General features: G+C 45.1%; 1 protein-coding gene across 2 annotated transcripts in view; it reads right to left on the bottom strand.

Annotated features, from left to right (window-relative positions):
* PIG-U (phosphatidylinositol glycan anchor biosynthesis class U) overlaps nucleotides 1-19744 on the bottom strand; it is a 140360-nt gene that overhangs the window by 78067 nt on the left and 42549 nt on the right. For both annotated transcript variants that reach the window (XR_011041849.1, XM_068362704.1), the window contains exons 4-5: nucleotides 9950-10046; nucleotides 9523-9727 (exon numbers count right to left, since the gene is read on the bottom strand). Coding sequence is in view for 1 of the 2 variants with exons in the window: in XM_068362704.1 (XP_068218805.1) it covers nucleotides 9523-9727; nucleotides 9950-10046 (302 nt within the window). In the remaining variant the exon portion in view is untranslated. The remainder of the gene's footprint in view (nucleotides 1-9522; nucleotides 9728-9949; nucleotides 10047-19744) is intronic.

Genomic DNA, 19744 nt, shown 5'->3' with positions numbered 1-19744 from the left:
ACACATTTATAATACTTTTCCTCTACACACACACGAACACTTTTACGTATAAGTACACTGCTGTATACAGCATAGGTGAGGTTAGGCTAGCCTGGCATAGCCTATCTTATGGATACAGTACTGGAGTACATTGAGCTAAACAGGTTCACTACAGCGTACGTACGGCACTACATAGAATATTACAAGGCTACAGACATGGATAATTTCTCTAAAAGTTTAATACTACAGGATATGGACCATTCATATGAAACTTATTAAAATAAAATACTCAGCTACATACGTATCTATTATTATTCCTAGATAATTTTAACTAATTTTGTATAGGGTATTCACCTAAGATACGCACTCCTCCAATGAAACTAGAATGATGACAATGGCAACGAATTAGCAGTGCAGTAGATGACGATGAAGGTGATGAAATTATTTAACTGTATAGCCAATCGTAGGTGACACCATAGATTTAATTGATAGTAATTAAAATAAAAACTTTCAACGAAAGTACCACAAACTACACAAGTACAAAGGAATACTTGTAGCTGTACGGCTCGCAAAGTGGAATGCAAGAAGGGGAGATGCTGCACTGATTGGGGCAATCAGTGGTCAAGATAGAGATTACCATACACTGATTGGTCGACTAAAATCTGTCAGCAAATAGCATGAGGTGTACGATCACGCATAAGAAAGATAATACTGTATACAGTAAGCCCTACATATTTGCAAAGATTTGTATTCCTGAAGGAACAAATATGACAAATTTAGAGATAATTTGTATTTTTCCTAACGATGCAAACCTATAGCTATTTATTAGGGGTATTACTTTCGGCGAAGCTGAAAGGACGAGCCATTAAAATTCAGCGAGGGTTATCTATCCATCCAACTAGTTAGTGGGGGTAAGGAGGTAGCAAGCTACCCCTTCACTCACAGACCTGTGACTGAGCTCTCTTTGCTTGAAGGTAGGACTTCAAGGGGGACAGGGTCGGCGGGTAAGTTTGTATAAATAGCTAAAGGTTTCCATCGTTAGGAAAAATAACAAATTAGGAATCAATTTGTATTTTTCCCAACACACAAACCTGTAATCCTCTTTAGTAAGGTATCAATTTTGGGGAAGCTGAAAACTAGTCGATAGCTTTTCAACCCCTGTACTGAGCTCCCTCCTTTTGCTAGTTAGCAGTGGGGGGGGGGGGGTGACCACTCCCCCGTTCCCCGCATACCGGCGACCAGCCATCACTTTGAAATTCAGCAGGACTTCCAGGGGGTAGGTGTTGACGGGCACAGTATGTGTAAAGGACTACAGGTTTGTATGTTAGGAAAATTACAAATTGATTCCTAATTTGTTATTTATTCCGACACCTAATACAAACCATTCTGTCCTCTTTAGTAGGGAATCACCTTCAGGAGGGTGGTAGTCCAGGTCCAACTGGCTGGTCCACTGTCTCGGGAAGCCTCATGATACTCACTGGAGTTGCGGCTGAGGGTTCCTGTTACCTTGTCATCCTTCAGGTTGACGGCCTGCTCATATGACAACTGGAAAGGAAGGTAGTCGGTTAACATCGGTACAATAATATGGTTGTGTATAGCAGATTATTGTTCCAGATGTCACCCAAAACCCCCCTCAGCTAGCGAGATGGAAGACACCACCAGTTGTCAATGATAACTGAGGCTGCTCAAAACAAAATGACACTAACCCACAGTTAGATGAGGTCAGCTTGTGCATAGGCTCTTGGATACTGTGACCCCATGAGAGGGGGGAAAATGAAGAATGAAGTACGCCAGTCACTCACTCATTCATTCTAGACTTACTCGCGAGTAACGTCCGCCCTCGATCAACTGATACTTGTCCTACAAGGGAGCTGAGGTTTATACCACATTTTGTGCTGCCATCACAGGCCCTAGCGAGAATGTGTCTGGGGCCCTGTGGGTGATGTCTTGCAGGTAATGGGCTGTAAAAGTAGTCTGGCATTTCCAGACACCTGCCTGTAGTACCTAAGCGACTTTAAAGTTATTTTTTAACGATAGTGAGGTGCCTATAGCTCTCATGTCGTGTGCACGGGGGCGACGATCCGTCGATTCTATGACTCTAGATGACTTGACCTTTGTCCTTCCCGTGCTGACAAAGAGTCTGTTGAGACGAGAACGGTATCCTCTCGTTCGTTTAGAGTATAGCCTCAGCACCCTTATAGGGGAAAGTAACAGCTGATCAGGATCATCAGTTACGGAACGGAGACTCTCAATCCGTAAAGGCCGGAATCTAGGATCCGCTATTGACGGATTTTGAGTCTTGGCTACAAACTGGTACGAAACTAAGTGTAACCTGCCCCCATCCCCTTGAATGGACGATGTCATAGGAGAGAACGTGTAGCTCGTCGACTTTCTTTGCAGAAGCCAGTGCTACTAGGAAAGCCATCTTCAGTGTCAGGTCCTTGTCAGAGGCCTGACGAAGAGGTTTGTAAGGTGCTCCTTTCAAGGAACGTAGAACCCTTACTATGTTCCATGATCTCTTTTTCCTGCGTTTACCAAATCGCATCCATTGGGAGGGCAACCACTCCCTACAATCATTACACGGAGACCTCTCCGTGCAGGAGTGACTCCTGTACGAAGGGCAGAGACCGTGAGGGTCCGTCTTCGCGGACATGAAGGTACCGCAGCAGCGACCTTCCTTCCCAAGACAGGTTTGCATACTGAACCTTCACAGGCGCACTCCTGAAAAGAAAAAGTAAAGCCAAAGCAAAGAAAAAGGATAAAATCAAACCAGCAAGTTCTAAAATATCGGAGGTATTTCTCCCCATTATTTTGCGGGAGAGAGATAGCATGTCTACACTCTACCGAGCCGAATTGAAAAGTGGCAGGTGGTCACCAGTATGCAGGGAACGGGGGAGTGGTCACCCACTCCCCCCCCTACTGCTAACTAGCGAAAGAAGAGAGCTCAGTAGTTGAAAAAGTTATCTGTTAGTTTTCAGCTTCGCCAAAATTGATACCCTACTAAACAGGACGGAATGGTTTGTATTCGGTGTTGGAACAAATACAAATTATATCCCAATTTGTCATTTGTTCCGTAACTGGAATACAAACCTACACTATTTATTAGGGGTGACTCACCCATTAGGAGGGTTGATGTCCCTCCCAATGTGGCTTTTTGGCTTTACCCAGGGTTGCCTTACTTTTTGAGTAGGTCAGTACCAAAAATAAGGAAACCCTAACAACTCGATAAACCTTGCGTGCAGACTAAGCAAGCTGTGCTGAGATATAAGCACTGTGACAGTCAAGGTAAAAGGTAATTCCAGTTTTTTTTTTTTTTTAATAGGAAATAACTGAGTTGACCAAGACTTTCCCAATAACATCTCACCAGGGTATGTGGACGTAACAGTATTGACCCAATACTAAGTACACAAGGGAGCATGGTTTACCTGCAGTGGTTGAGGTCCGCTTGTGCAGAGAATCCAGACTGCTGTTTTCACCAAGAGAGGGGAGGATTAAGAAAGAAAAGGAGCAAGTAATTCCTTTTCATTCACACAGACTGAAACTGGGTAACAATGCCCTCAACCTTCAGCTACATGTCCAATAAGGAGCTTGAGGTATTAGACCAGCTGTTGTGCAGCCACCATAGGGCCGATGGAGAACGTATCAAGCCTCCTGTGGGTCGTGTCTTGCAGGTACTGTAATGGGCTGTGAAAGTCGTCTGGTGCTACCACACCCAAACTTGTAGAACCTGTGTCACAGAGTAATTTCTTTTGAAGGCCAGGGACATAGCTATGTCCCTGACATCGTAGGCTCCGGGACGACGTGATGGAAGAGGATCTGGATTCAGGGCATAATCTATGACCCTGCAAATCCATGCAGAAATGGTGATTTTGGTGATCCTCCTCTTGTCCCTCCCGATGCTAACAAAAAGTGAGGGCACTCAGGAGCGGGCTGTTGCTGTTCTCTTAAGATACAGCCTCAAACTTCTTACAGGGCAGAGTAACAGATGATCTGGGTCGTCTGTTACAATCAGACTCATTATCTGGAAGGAGTCGAATCTAGGAACTGACACCATTGGATTTTGAGTCTTGGCAACAAACTCAGGGATGAAGCTGAATATTACCTCTCCCCCTCCCCTTGAATAGGCGATGTCGTATGAGAGGCCATGCTGTTCGCTGAATCATTTGGCCTAAGCCAGGGCGAGCAGGAACACAGTCTTCCAAGTCAGGTGGCGATCTGTTGCCTGGCGTAATGGTTCGTAGGGAGGCCTCTTTAAGAGACTGGAGAACTCGAACCACATTCCATGTGGGAGGTCTCACTTCCATCTGAGGACAGGTAAGTTCGTAACTCTGTATAAGTAAGAAAAGTACCAGCGATGAAATGTCCATTTCTTTCAGTTTGAAAACAAGGCTCAAGGATGAGCGATAGCCTTTTACCGCTGAAACTAAAAGGCGCATTTCCACGCAAATACACGAAGAACACCGCTACTGCTGGAATAGAGGCATCGAGCGGAGAGATACCCCTTCCACGACACCAACCACAGAAGACGTTCCACTTTGCCTGGTAGACTGCTGCTGATGACTTCTGCAGGTATCCAGACATCCTCTTTGCAATTTGTTGCGAAAATCCTCTCTGAGTGAGGAGATGCTGGATAGTCTCCCAGCATGCAGTCGTAACGAAGCTACGGCTTTGTGGTAGATGTTGATGTGTGGTTGTCTGAGTAGATCGTGTCGTGGAGGGAGTTCTCTTGGAGGCTCCGTCAGGAGCTGCAGAAGGTCCAGGAACCATTCCGCATAATCTCATAGCGGAGCTATGAGGGTCTTTGAGAGGTTGACTGATGTTCTGGCCTTGTTGAGTACCCTTCTCATCAGACAGAACAGGGGAAAGGCGTAAACGTTAATGTTGTCCCACCATTGTTGGAGTGCATCTTGCCTAAGAGCATTGGAGTCCGGGACTGGGGAGCAGTACAGCAGGAGTCTGAAGTTCAGGGCCATTGCAAATAAATCCACCGTCCGAGAACTCCACAAAGTCAGGACTTTGTTGGCTACTAGATGATCCAAACACCATTCGGTATTCACTATCTTAGATGCTCTGCTCAGATTGTCGGCAAGCACATTCCTTTTGCCTGGAATGAAGCAGGCTGATAATGGTACCGCGTGGACCTCAGACCATCTCAGTATCTCTACTGCTAAATGGGATAGGGGCTGCGAAAAAGTACTTGCTTGTTGATGTAAGCCACTACTGTGGTGTTGTCACTCATCACCACCACTGATTGGCCCGCCAGGAACTAATGGAACTGTTGAAGGGCCAGAAAGACGGCCCTCATCTCCAAGAGATTAATGTGGAGGTACTTTTCAGACTCTAACTAAAGGCATGAGGTGATGTGGTGCAGCACGTGGTTCCCCCACCCTTCTTTTGATGTCCAGGGGGGAGGATGAGAGGATCTACGGCCCTCCGCAGATTCTCGTCTGCTACCCACCATTCGAGGTCCGTCCGTTCCTCTGGTCCCATGGAGATCACAATGTCTGGGGAATCAAAAGCCTGATTCCAATTGGATTTCAGTTGCCACTGGTGGGATCGAATCCTGAGGCAGCCGTTGGGAACTAGACGAGCCAAGGATGATAGGTGTCCAAGAAGGCATAGCCACTTCTGGGCTGGGACTTCTTCTCATATGAGGAGCCTCAGTATCCCATCGTTTGATGGGAAGGCTTTCTGGAGATTTGTGTCTAAAATCATTCCCAAGTATACCAGTCTTCGAGTGGGAAGTAGGGTGGACATCTTGAGGTTTATCATGATACCCAGATCTTAGCAAAGACTAAGAAATTTGTCTCGGTGCTAAAGAAGGGTTTCCACAGAGTCTGCTAGGATTAGCCAGTCTTCCAGATAACGGCATGATCCTGTGAGCCCAGGATGACACTAGTGTGAACACTCTGGTGAAGACTTGGGGTGCTGTGGAAAGACGAAGCACAGTACCCTGAACTGGTATTTCCTGTTGACAAGGCTGAATTTCAGATGCTTCCTTGAAGACACATGGATTGGGATCTGAAAGTATGCATCCTTTAGGTCCAGTGAACACACAGTGTCCTGTGGTCTTACCGCTTGTCTGACCGTGTCTGCCGTATCCATACTGAAGAAAGTCTGTTTGACAAACTTGTTCAGAGCTGAGAGGTCGATGACTAGTCTCCAGCCTCCAGAAGACTTTTTCACAAAAAAGAGTTGACTGAAGAAGAATGGGGAGATGTCGAGGACCTCCTGGAGAGCGCCCTTCTTCTGCATGGTCTGGACTTCTGCCCGAAGCTAGCCCCTTTGCTGACTCCATTGCAAAGGAGTCTATCGTCACCGGATCCTTGATCAGGGGAAAAAGAGATGACATGAACGGGACGCAGTACCGTAAATCATCACGAACACTGTCCAGGGCTCGGCCCTGAGTTGCTTCCACCTGTCCCAGCAACTTTGTAGGCATCCCCCTACTGGTGAACATGCAGGGGGATCGCCTAATCTAGTGTTTGCAGCCACGGCCACTCCCTCTAGGATGTTTTCCTCCCCTGGAGGACTTTGAGCCTTTCTTGTCCTTGGATGGAAAGGACTTCTTAGACACGTCTTTCTTTGCTGCTGACTTGCTCGTCGAGGCTTCGAGCTGGTTGGGCTGCGGAGTAGCTGGTGGTCTGTAGGGTCGGGATGTTAGGGCCCTACAGAGGAGAATCCTAGTGGGACTTCCTCCACCTCTCTGCAGCCTGCTCGACGTATCTAGACTAGAACAATGAGGAACCGTCAAGAGAGGAGTTCCTGAGCCTTGCGATCTCGGCATTAAGGACTTGGTGAAGGAACCTCTCGGATATAGAGTCCCTGCGCTTGAGGATGGGGTTGACCCACTAGTTTAATACTTGGTGGGCCATGAACTCGATCGTCCAGGTACCCGAGAGGAGGAAGGTTTCCATTGCCTTCCTGATACTTTCCTTGGTGAAGTCCTCGGTCCGTATCACGATTGCCAAGGATCCTAACCATAGATCAAGCCAAGAAGTAGCCTGCATGGTGTACTTCAACGACCTTTACTTGGTTGAGGATCTCTGCTGCCGAGAACGCGACTTGATGGCTGGTGAGTCTCTCCAGGGAGACCCTTTATGTCAGTTCTTCCAGAGAATGGTGAAGTGGAGGAGTTGGTAGCGACTCGTCCAAGACCTCATAATACCTCCTTTGCTGAACTCGAGGAGGTGGGAGGAGCTTGGCAGATGAGCCTGAATGAAGGGAGGAGGAGCACTCGGAGTGCTGGGTGGCGATCTTACTACAGGCACTCTTCAGCCCCTGAGACCAGGGTAAGGCTGCACTGGACTTGGTGGGCTTCTGAGTGCCAAAGACATGGTCTAAGACTGTGTCTTTTCCCTCCTGAGGAGCTATCTCTGGGTCAGATAACCCATTGAGAGCCTTCATCAGAGTCAGAACCTGCCAGAAAGTGTGTTCCGACTCCTTCTGTTCCCCTTCTGAAGCGGGACTGGCAGGAAAGTGTCCATCATCCACCGTCAGAAACTCGTCTCAGGGTGGGTCGCGGTCGTCTCCAGGGTGGCTGACTGTACTGATTTCCTCAGCGGGTCTGGAGGTGCTCAAAGAGGACTTAGGCATCGTTTTGGAGTCCTTTGACTCCTTACGAGGCAGAAGATATGCTTCCAGCATGGAAAACCTGGACTTCCTGGAAGCTTACGAAGACATGATGCTACTATCACAAGGCAAGTCTTCCTCCAAAAGTAGTAAGGGGGAGACTGGAACTGGTTCCTCACGTGACTCCCTTGGCAGTGTTAGTGAAGAGCCATGAGAGCAGGAGAAAGGAGAACCGGAAAGGTTCGACCTTGTTCTCAATGGCCTAACAGGAGTCAGTTTTATCCTAGATGAAGATTCAATCTCCGGAACTCCTGTTTTCCTCTTCAGAGAGAGACAGCCGAGGTCCTTTGCCATGCGTCCACTGCAACCGACGAATGCTGGAGGTTGTCAGAGGCTTCCGAGGTGCGGGCTGAAAGAGCAGGTCCAAAAGCTTGTACAACTGCCCTAACGATGGCTCCGAACCAGGGTTGTCTGCTGATCCTGGCGCTGTCTGAAAGGTCCCCCGAAGGGAAGGAAACCAAAGATTACCTCTGAGGAGTCTGATCTGGAACCGCCGATTTATGTGGGTCCACCTTAGGAGCCGGTAGTTTTGGAATCTTAAATTCCCCAGGAATGCCCTTTCCCTCTTTCCCCAGCGGTCGCGCTGTTATGCATTTGCGGGGAGGGGAATGGGGCGACAGTGACCTATGAAGTTGGAGTCTGCCCTTCCTCGGAGAGAGGATTGATGATCTGGAGGGCGATTACCTACCTTTTCACTCATGCTCCTTCCCTCTGTGATCATCAACCTGTGTCTACACGGAATGTTGCGACTTATTGGAAGTCGTTAGAGGACGGTGACCTCTATCTTTCGTCTGCGTTTCTTGAGCAACCTTGGGTGGATGAAGCGCTGGTGAATGCCAGCTACCCTCTTTACCCCATGCTAACTAGCGGGATAGGGAGTTAACCCTCTCTAGATTTTAATGGCTCGTCCTTTCAGCTTTGCCCAAAGTAATACATACATATACCAAGGCACTTCCCCCAATTTTGGAGGGTAGCCGACATCAAACAAATGAAACAAAAAAGGGGACCTCTCCTCTCTACATTCCTCCCAGCCTGACAAGGGACTCAACCGAGTTAGGCTGGTACTGCTAGGGTGCCACAGCCCACCCTCCCCCGTTATCCACCACAGATGAAGCTTCATAACGTTGAATCCCCTACTGCTGCTACCTCCGTGGTCATCCAAGGCACCGGAGGAAGCAGCAGGGCCTACGGAACTGCGTCACAATTGTTCGGCATTCATTCCTATTTCTAGCACGCTCTCTTGCCTCTCTCACATCTATTCTCCTATCACCCAGAGCTTTCTTCATTCCATCTATCCACCCAAACCTTGGGATTCCTCTTGTACTTCTCCCATCAACTCTTGCATTCATCACCTTTTTTAGCAGACAGCCATTTTCCATGCTCTCAACATCACTAAACCACCTCAACACTTTAACTCATTTCTTACACCCGTTCTCACCCTCACGGGGAAGAAGTAATACCCTTAATAAATAGCGTAGGTTTGTATTCCAGTTACAAAACAAAGGTATTACATTGTTCTTAGCAGTAAAAAACCGAAACCGCGAAGCAATAACCCACGATTTACGAGGACCAACTGTATTGCGCTACGTACTGTTAGCAGCCTACACAAGCTGTCTGCTCGTGATATTAGAAATATGACTGTCAAGGAATGAGTTCTTTGAGTCATAGGAATCTTTGAGAGTACCGTAGACATATACTGTAGTTAAATCTCAATTTTAACTTCCCAAAATACCTCTTGACTTCAAAATACAGTAATGTTCTTATGCTCAATTTCCTATTACATTTCTGTATTAAACTATAGACCCAAGTTTTTTATGTCGGCTAATACTTTCTGTCTATTTTACCTTTTTCAGGTACTAAATTACAATATAACCACATATTCAATTAAACTGAACAAATGTTTATACTTGCCTTTAACCATGCAAGCAAAAGCTGCTGCAAGGACTAAGTTTCCAAAAACTGTTGTTGTTTTTGCTACACATGATGCTATTGTGTAAGGGCAAAACAAATAAGCGCCAGCGACATAAAGAACACCAGAGCATAACGATCTTGACTTCAGGAGCAAATGAGAAGCATCAATAGCGTATTGACTTACAAATGTCTTCTGTTGTACTAACTGAAAAAAAAAACAATAGTTAAAATTCTTATTTACTTATGACACACATTTTACCTTTTAAAACTAAATTCACTACCTTCATTACAGGAAGAACTCTAGTATTCTGATACATAAATGAGCCCTAAACATAATCTGTTAAATACTTTAAACTTTATTACATACAGTACTGTAATGCAGTTATGAACTTACAGGACCACTAACAAGAGGAGTAAACATACTTACCAACTGTCTACTGTACACTGTGGCAACTAAAGCCAAAAGATAAGCTGTTAGAAGATCGCAAGCAACAAAAATGAAAGCCAAATATGCTTCCCACGACCTGTCAAAAAAAAAAATATATGGATTTAAAAGTGCCTTTTAGATTTATACCCATTAGGTCCCAGTAAATTATATTTGACACTGACAACATGCCAGTCAATGTTTTTATTATTTATTTAAATACAGTACTGTACTTTAAATCAAAATATTCAAATTTTCGTAATCTTTTCTTTGACTAAACATTAACCACACAAGTAGAACGCATTTGTACATCATAACAAAAAAGGGATTTTGACGAAGGAAAAATCTATTTCTGGGCGAGAGACCTGTGCCGCCCAGTGAAATACTCCTAGAGCACTATTTCTAAGGAATATAACTGCTATATATTACCAGAGAAAAAAAGCATAGGAATGCCAGGTTGAACCCAGCTCGCTCACCTATATAAGGTGTCGGTATAAAATACTGGGGCGTGATAATTCACAACCAGAGGTCTCGCACTATTTAGATATCTCCTCTTCAAAATCCCCGCCACAGCGAGGTGCCGTTCAACACTACTACCACTAACCCAACCCACGCCAGTGACGTCACTCCTCATAGCACCCAAGGTTTGGGGCCCATGTTGGGAGGGAAGTCAAGGGAGGGTTCACTGGGCGGCACAGGTCTCTCGCCCAGAAATAGATTTTTCCTTCGTCAAAATCCCTTTTCTGGGCTCCGACCTGTGCCGCGCAGTGAAATAGTACCAGAGAAATGGTCCCAAATCTTGGAACAATACCTGAGGAAGTAACAAAACCCAAAATAACAGGTAAGAGGATAGCAAGACATAGTTGATTAAGGTTCACTATGTTCAGGAGGAATTACATTCCCTGCTGCCACTGTAGCAAATATAAGGCTTCCAGAGGTTTTAAGCAGTGGCGTTTAAATACTGTTGGAGACTTCCGGCCTGTATATTTAGTAAGTCCAGTGAAGTTCATAGTAATTAACTGAGGTAGCTACAGCTCATATATCATGGACGTAAGGGAGTGATGTGGGAATGATTCTAGGTAGCCCGTTAATGAAATGCAGAATCTTCTGTCTGAGTCCTTTCAGGATGATGGTTCTTCACCTTCTCTAATGGGTAAGGGCCCCGAGGACTGAACGGGAGATATGTTTAAGTAGGCTTCCAGAGTGTTTACTGGACATAAAGATGGGTCCTGCGGAAGTGGGACAATCTTCCAGGGGAACCGTCTGTCCTGGGGGTCCTCATTTTCGCTAAAAATCTTTTGTCAGGGGAAAGGAGTACTTCCCCTGACGAGAGAAATTCAATATGACCTGGATCTCTAGACAAGGCTGAAAGTTCTGATATTCTGGCACCAGAAGTCAGGTTCATTAAGAACAAGGATTTCCTAACCAATGGAATATAATGGCAAGTCTCGTTAAGAGTGTCTGAAGCCAACTTAAGTACGTCATTCAGAAACCAGGAAACTGAGCTATGGTGAGTTGATGGTTTCAATCTGGCGCAGGTTCTCGGGATGGATGAGAAGTATGAATCTGTAAGGGCAATATTAAAGCCAATTGTAAAACCTTCAAAGCTGACTTAATTTGTGGTAATAGTACAAGTCTCTAAGTCTGATTCAAATAAAATTCTGAAGAAGGTTACTGTCAGATTCATAGTCATTGTCTCAACCTTTGAGTCCCTTAAAAACTGGCAAGTTTCATAACAGCCGAATCATACTGTCGAAGGGTGGATCCCCTCTTATCTGATTCTAAAAATAACGTATTTGAGGATCAATATCTGCACCTCTTGAGCTGCAAATTTCATAAAGTCCAGAAAGGTAGGGCATTCTGAATTTGAGGAAGCTAACACACAGCGAGTTGTACTGCTTGTGTTTGTATTGGATTGGGGATCTGTCGAGGTGGAGAACCAGTTCCACCAGAAGGGGAAACCCATTGTGCTTGGGCCAGATGGGGACTACTAGAGCAACTTGGCCTTTGAAAGTCCTGAGCTTGTCTAACACTTTCACCGACAGATTTATTGGTGGGAATAGGTAAATTCTCTCCCAAGTGTTCCAGACTAATGATAGTGCGCCTGTGGCGTAAGCCCGAGGATCCGGGCTGGGAGCTACGTAGCACTCTAGTTGTAGTTGGACTTTGTTGCAAACAGATCTATCTGGAGATCCGGAACCTGAGAAAGAATCCAACTGAAGGACATTGGGTCTAGTGACCACTCCGACTCCAGCGGAGTTGTCCTCGAAAGTGCGTCCGCCACTATCTATCTAGAAGAAACCTGATATGTTGGTTTTTGGCTGGAGCCGGTTGCTTAAGGTCAAAAATACCGCCATGGCTTCTAAAACATTGATATGAAGTTGGCGGAATATTGTCGACCATAGTCCCAGGACTTTCGTGTACTGAGAGTATCCCCCCCCCCCCCCCCCCGCCTGTTAGGGAGGCGTCTGTGTAAATGACGAGCTTGGGGGTGGATATTGTAAGGAAACTGATTTGCCAGATTTTGACCTTTGTCCATGGTTGAAGTCTTTTCTTCAGAATTGGTTGGAGTCGAGCCCTTTGTCTCGATATTACTCGTTTTCCTGGAGCACCATACTTGGCTTATATCTTTCAGTCTGGCCTTCAGTAGTATATCTGTTACTGAGGCAAACTGGAGGGCACCCAGGATTCTCTCTTGATTTCTTCTGGAAGACAATTTGTCTTTGAGAAAACTTATTGTGTTTTGCTATATCGTTCCTCTTGGCTGTTGGGAGACAGAGTGTGGGAGCATAGAACCCATTGAATCCTAACCATTGAAACTTGTCCTCGGGACCAAACGAGATTTCTCGAAGTTGATTTGGAACCAAAACTGTTGTAAGAGATTATCACTCTGTAGTTGCTGTGAGGCAGTTTGCCTAGTTGAAGCCTAGAAACGGACGAAAATGCCTTGCTTTCGGAACATGATAGCAAACGTCTGCAAGATCCATAGGGGAGGTGACGGCCCCACAGAGGAGCAAGGTCCGCACCTGAGAGATGGTCAGCATGTGAAACTTGTCGCATTAAATGTAAGAATTCAGAAGCGACAGGTCTAGGATTACTCTTCGCTATTCTGAGTCCTTCTTTGGCCCGCTGAACAAGTGATCCTGAAATTACAAACGATTTACTTTCTTTATTGCTTCCTTTTGCAATAAATCGTTTTCATATAAGACTAGCTCTTCCGTTGGATGTTGATGAAAACTGGTTGGTGGAGGGGGCCATTCTATCCAACTCCACCCCAGACCTTTGGAAATTATACTGAAAGCCCAAATGTTGAACGTTCAACGGTTCCGGAAGATGTAAAGTCCTACCCCTACCTGAGAACCCCCAATGATTTGCTGCGGATTTACCTCCTCGGCCTCGAGAGTAGCTGTTGTGAAAAGTTCCTCTCGAGCTAGCGCCTCTGGGGCGCTGGTAACCCTGGAAAGCACCCTGAGTTTCAAAGGTGGGCCTAAGGGCTGGGGAAGTAGCATAGGAGGTAGTTGCTACTTGGGACTGAGGAACCAGCACGTATTGCTGTTGGGGTTGACCCTTCGAAGTGAAAGGTTGACTCCCTTGTGCCACCGGGATGGTTTGAACCACCTGTTGGGACTGCCGGTTTGGAAGGAATGGAAAGATCTCAGACTCTTTCTACCTCGAGATTGGTTGCTGGCCGGTTCGAACTTGTGCTTGGGGACTAAGCCCATCGAACCTTGAGGCTCTGATTGACCCTAGCAGCTCCAGACTGGGGCTTTAATGAGCTTGTTAGGTTCATGTCTGATAGTGGCCTCAGACAAGACATGCCTACAGCAACGACGTCTGGCCGCAAAGAAGTCGTAGGAATCAGACAGTAAGGTTTGAAGTAATGACTTTGTCAAGACCTTAAAAGGTGGTTCTTCTTCATACATTAAAGAGGTCTTTTCTGCCATTGTAGCCGAGTTGATAGGTCCACTCAGGCGCATACAGGCTTCGAGCTCGAGGCATATCAGAGATTCCGGAAGCCTGGGTAGCCACTCACTGAACTGAATGGGAGCACAGTCAGCGCTTAATTTACCCAATGTGAAGGTCGCCGGGGCGTTAGCCCAGCAATCGTGATCCCCCAGGGACAGGAGGGAGGTCGGATGCGTTTCCTTCAGCTGCGGTAACGGCTTGTCCTCGTTTATTGCCTGCCGAGCAAGGTCCGATATCTTAGTGACACACGGAGTAGGGGTTTACTCCTCCACTAGAAACATCGTGTACGGGCTCTTGTGAGGTGTTAACGTAGTGTTAACACACTCCCACTCGTTTAAGGGCCGGACCCAGGTGGACTGAGCCTGCCCCTTTGGGTACATTTTGGTTTCTTTGGGGACCTTGTCAAACCTTACGAGTGTCTCCTCAGTATGGCATGCGAAACTAGAGAGAGGGAACTGTAGACCCGGCGGGTAGAATTCAAAATCTTCTACAGTCCGGGTGCCAAACCCTTCGATGGTTAACATACCATCTTTGAAGGGAGAGCGCAAGGCCCCCTTCCACGGATTGCTTTCGACGAATTCCGGGAGCCTAGAGGCATCCGGGATGATATATTGTGCTGTTGAGGTAGCCCATAACAAATGAGACCCTGTATGAGGCTATCTGGTTTAGCACTCACTTCCCCCTAATGGGCAATAATTCCATTCAATTGTCAAGTTCACAGAGGCACCAGGAATCTTCCATCCTATAATCGTGGTGACTCGGTATGTGACACGAGGTTTGAGCCAGTGAGCTACAGAGGTCCGTAAATTATATATATATGTATATATATGGATAAATATCAGCACAACATCGTGTTCAAATAGAAATAAATTTCTACCTCATCCCTGGGATCGGTCGCTGGCCTCTTCTAATGAAAGGTCAGGTTGAAACTAACCATGCCACGAGAGGCCATGCATCAATCTTGAAAGGGCTGCCGGATCGAAGGGAGCCTCCGGGGTCGTAGGTTTCAGGCCGGGCTTCGCTCTCGGCCCAAGAGAAGTCTTAATTGGTTTGGTGATTTGGAAGACCTGTGAGTCTTTGGTAGGGCTGGCAGGTAGCTTTAACTTTAGGGACAACGGGACGTGGCCCGACATCAGCCACGTGCTTCCTTGAAAACCCTAAAAGGAAGAGACACAGGATCTCTTTGCCCTGACACTCCAGGCAAACCCGCCAACCCAGATCTAAAGAGTCGCCAAGGTAGAAGTCATGGAAGACTGCGAGCTCCGAAAGAGGGTATATCGTTACTAATGAACAAGGTAACTCCGTTGGGAATGTAAAATAAATAGATCGAGAATAAATGTTTAAATCGATCAATCACAAAGGAAATAAAATGAAAATCCCAAAATAATATATCCGAAGTTATAATTATAGATAGTAACGACAGGGGCACCTACAGTGTCCCATAGTAGGGTAGTAACCCAAAAAGATCCGGGTGTTCCGAATTCTTAAAATAGACCGGTATGAAACCGGGACAAAGGGCTATGAACAAAATTTCGGACCGGTATAATAACCGGGGAGAAAACTTTCATAAATTAACTGACATTGTCAAAATAATTCCATAAAAGGTGAAGATTATCAATGAAATAATATTGTCATAGCGCGAAATATACTATCCCGTCGGTACTGGGAAAGTATAGAATATCATAAAGATACATAAGTATCCCATAGCAGGTCAGTAACCTAAAGAGATCCGGATGCTCCGAATTCTTGAATTAGACCAATATGAAATCAGGACAAAAGACTATGAACAAAATTCAGATCGGTACAGTAACCGGGGAAAAACTTATCATAAATTAACTGACTTTGTTAAAACAATTCCATAATAAGTTAAGGTTATCAATGAAAAAATATTGTCATAGCGAGAAATATACTATCCCGTTGCTACTTGGGAAGTATAGAATAAAATAAAGATACGTGAGTGTCCCATAATAGGTTAGTAACCTAAAAGGATCCGGGTGTTCCGGGTTCTTAAAGTAGACCGATATGAAACCGGGACAAAAGGCTATGAACAACTCTAGGACCGGTTTAGTAACCGGGGAATAACTTATAAATAAACTGACATTGTTAAAACAATCCCGTAATAAGTTAAGGTTATCAATGAAATAATATTGTCATAGCTTGAAATACACTATCCCGTCGCTACTTGGGAAGTATAGAATAAAATAGATACGTGAGTATCCCATAATAGGTTAATAACCCAAAAAGATCCGGGTTTTCCGGATTCTTAAAATAGACCGATATGAAATCGGGACAAAAGGCTATGAACAAAATTTCGAACCGGTATAGTAACCGGGGAAAAAATTATAAAAATTAACAGACATTGTTGAAACAATTCCGTAATAAGTTAAGATTATCAATGAAATAATATTGTCATAGCGAGGAATATACCATCCCGTCATTACCAGGGAGGTATAAAATAAAAAGGGATGAAAAAGGATGCAAAAAACAGTGATGAATAAATATAATCAAAACTAGTTCCGGGGCCGGGGAACAGGGTTGGTAAAGTAAACTTAAAGTAACTTAAAGTAAACTTAAAAGTAACTTAAAGTAAACTTAAAGTAACCTAAGATACATCCTTAAAATACATAAATAGAAAACTCCAGTTATGATCTAAAACTAATGTCTGTAATTGAATAGGGCTCCCGGAGGGAGGATATTAATCAAAACTGTGTCAGTGTCAACAGATCTTGTATTTAAGAGCTCGGAGGCTCCGATGTCTGATGATGGGAGGGTACCACGGGAGAGCGCGGGGGAGCCAATGGAACCCCCACTACCCAACCAGAGGTACCGGGACGAAGGTAATGATTCATGTAGAATATAATATAATGATATAGGATATTAATAAGTCCTATGCGGACGATAATAGCAGGAGGTACCGTAGGTGGGGACACTCCTAATTTAAGTGCTCATTCTTACAACCATAGCTAAAAGCAAAAGTTACACCAAGGTGCAGTCATACCGACTAATCACGTGTGATAGTCCCCGGTGGTCCCGGCCCTCCCCCTCCCCCGACCGATGGCCAATCGGGGCGACGGGAGGGGAGGAGACGAAACAGCCCGGTATGAATGAATGAGACTAAGTCACACCCCGTGGGTACACTCAGTCCTCAATATGTCGGAACGTTGAGGGAAGACTGAGGAACAAGCATACTTGTGGTAAGGGAGGAGCATGACGCCATCAACAGATGGAAAGCAGGGGTACCAACCTAGTTACTGAAGCGGTAGATCAAACAGTAAAAACAACAAAATACGCGAGTCCCACTCGAACCAAATGTAAAACTAGGTGGAGCGTACGAAATAAAACTAAAATGTTTAACAATAATAAGTGAGATGGTCGTCTTCCTAGAACTAGCGAAACAATCTCAAAGGTGACGCAATCCACCAACATGCACGAATGCAGGCATACCAACATAACCTACTCCTTGATGAAACGCTAACACTGATATCATAGGATAACATAAAATTAATGCTAGATGAAAGCATAAAGACGGTGTACTATATAAATGTAAGGAAAAAACTCCTAAAAGTTCGAACAAATATTAATGACTGACGAACTAACGAGAAAAAGGGCAGAGCCGAACCATGAACGGTAAGAACGGGGACGCCGTTCATATATAAACACTTCTCCATTAATAAAAACAGAGGTTACACTGCCCAATCTCGCTAACATTCATGGATAAAGTACTTAACTTCGATGGGGTATCATGGGAATCGGCCATCGATTATAAAATAATGATAAATCCAAGGATAAACACGAGAAAAAAACATGTTGGACTTAATAACAACAAGTGCTATAAAGGAGTGACGTCACTGGCGTGGGTTGGGTTAGTGGTAGTAGTGTTGAACGGCACCTCGCTGTGGCGGGGATTTTGAAGAGGAGATATCTAAATAGTGCGAGACCTCTGGTTGTGAATTATCACGCCCCAGTATTTTATACCGACACCTTATATAGGTGAGCGAGCTGGGTTCAACCTGGCATTCCTATGCTTTTTTTCTCTGGTAATATATAGCAGTTATATTCCTTAGAAATAGTGCTCTAGGAGTATTTCACTGCGCGGCACAGGTCGGAGCCCAGAAATGGTATTTTTATTTTAAAATAAATTTTTAAATATACTTACCTGGTAGTTACATATATATAGCTTAATCCCGCTGATTCTTCGCGCGCACGGCAGAAATTCAAAATTCGCAGCAATCGCCGACAGGTGAGCAGGTGGTCATACCTGTGCGCCCTCTAACCAGGTACCTGGAACCATTCCCATTTGTCCTCAGAAATTCCATGCCCCTGTTTTCAGAGGGGAGGGAGGGACCTTTTATATATGTAACTACCAGGTAAGTATATCTAAAAATTTATTTTAAAATAAAAATACCATTTTTAAATATGTAACTTCCCTGGTAGTTACATATATATAGCTGACTGACACCATTGGTCGTGGGTTAGAAAACCGCAACCCCGTCGGGATTTCGTATAATTATTAATCGCTACAAATTAGCTGTACCAATAATCTGGTTCTTACCTGATAAGGAAGCTGGCTTCATAGTTATCCTGCCTCATTTGCCTGCATTCCTTGGGAGACCCAGCGATCCATCCAGGGGGCTGTAAATGTCTCTGTGGGGCTGCCACACGGTCCTTGACCTTAACATGGCTAGACCACCACCCTTGCTATCCTGGCATAGTCATGGACAATGATTCTGACCACCTGACCCAAAAAATACACTAAAAACACACACCATAAAAACTAACTTTGACTTGCATCCCAGACTGTGGAAGGCTGCAACAACCTTCACAGACAACCTGTGATACCAAGTTCAAGAAAAAAAAGCAAGGGTATATAATAAAAGGTTATAGGGTAGAGGAAGTGGTACCTTCTCCAACTACGACGCCGGAGGCAACATACGGACCCAGGGAACAACAATCTTCATATTGGGTCTGTACCTCTTTAATGTAACAATCTGCGAAGATTGACTTACTTCGCCAGAATGTCACCTCCAAAATTGACTTCATCGACTACTTATTGTGTCTATACGCCATAGAAGTCGCCACAGCTCTTACCTCATGTGGTTTGACCTTAAGGATTGGAAAGCTTTTCTCCTCACAGTTCTGGTGAGCTTCCCTTATTAAATCCTTAATAAAGAATATGAGCTTCCCTTATTGAATCCTTAATAAAGAATGCCAGAGCATTCTTTGATAAAGGTAAAGAAGGCTTTTTTACCAAGCACCAGAGGCTATCTGCCTGTCCTCTCAGGTTTATGGTTGCCTGCACATAAAATTTTAGAACTCTCACTGGACAAAGGCCTCTCTCCTTTTCCCGTCCTACTAAGTGAGATAACCCTGGAATGGTAAAGAATCTGGGCCATGGTCGCGAAGGATTCTCGTTCTTGGCGAGAAAACCTAGCTGGGTTGGGTTGTCCTTCCTCTTAGCGGCCTCAAAAGATCTAATGAGGTCCGAGAGATCCTTGTCTCCTGACACGTCAATATGTCTGTGACGGAAGACGGAGGCTAGCATGCTGCGGTATCCCTTGATGGTTGATACTGCCAGCGTTTCTTTCGTTCGTAAATGCAACAGAATATCTGCCAGTTGAGTTAGAGAGGTACTGGAAGAGGAAAAGTTGTTAATCCTGCACCATTCTCTAAACACGTCCCACTTAGATTAGTATACCTTAATTGTGGACGTCCTCCTAGCTCTCGCGATAGCTCTTCCAGCTTCTCTCGAAAAGCCCTTCGCTCTTGCCAGCTTTTCAATACTCGAAAGGCAGTTAGATTGAGAGCGAGGAGATTCTGATGGTACCTCTCTAT

The sequence above is a fragment of the Palaemon carinicauda genome, chromosome 39 (genome assembly GCF_036898095.1).
Source record: "Palaemon carinicauda isolate YSFRI2023 chromosome 39, ASM3689809v2, whole genome shotgun sequence".
Taxonomy (NCBI): Eukaryota; Metazoa; Arthropoda; class Malacostraca; order Decapoda; family Palaemonidae; genus Palaemon; species Palaemon carinicauda.
This window is presented reverse-complemented; position numbering and strand designations above follow the sequence as displayed.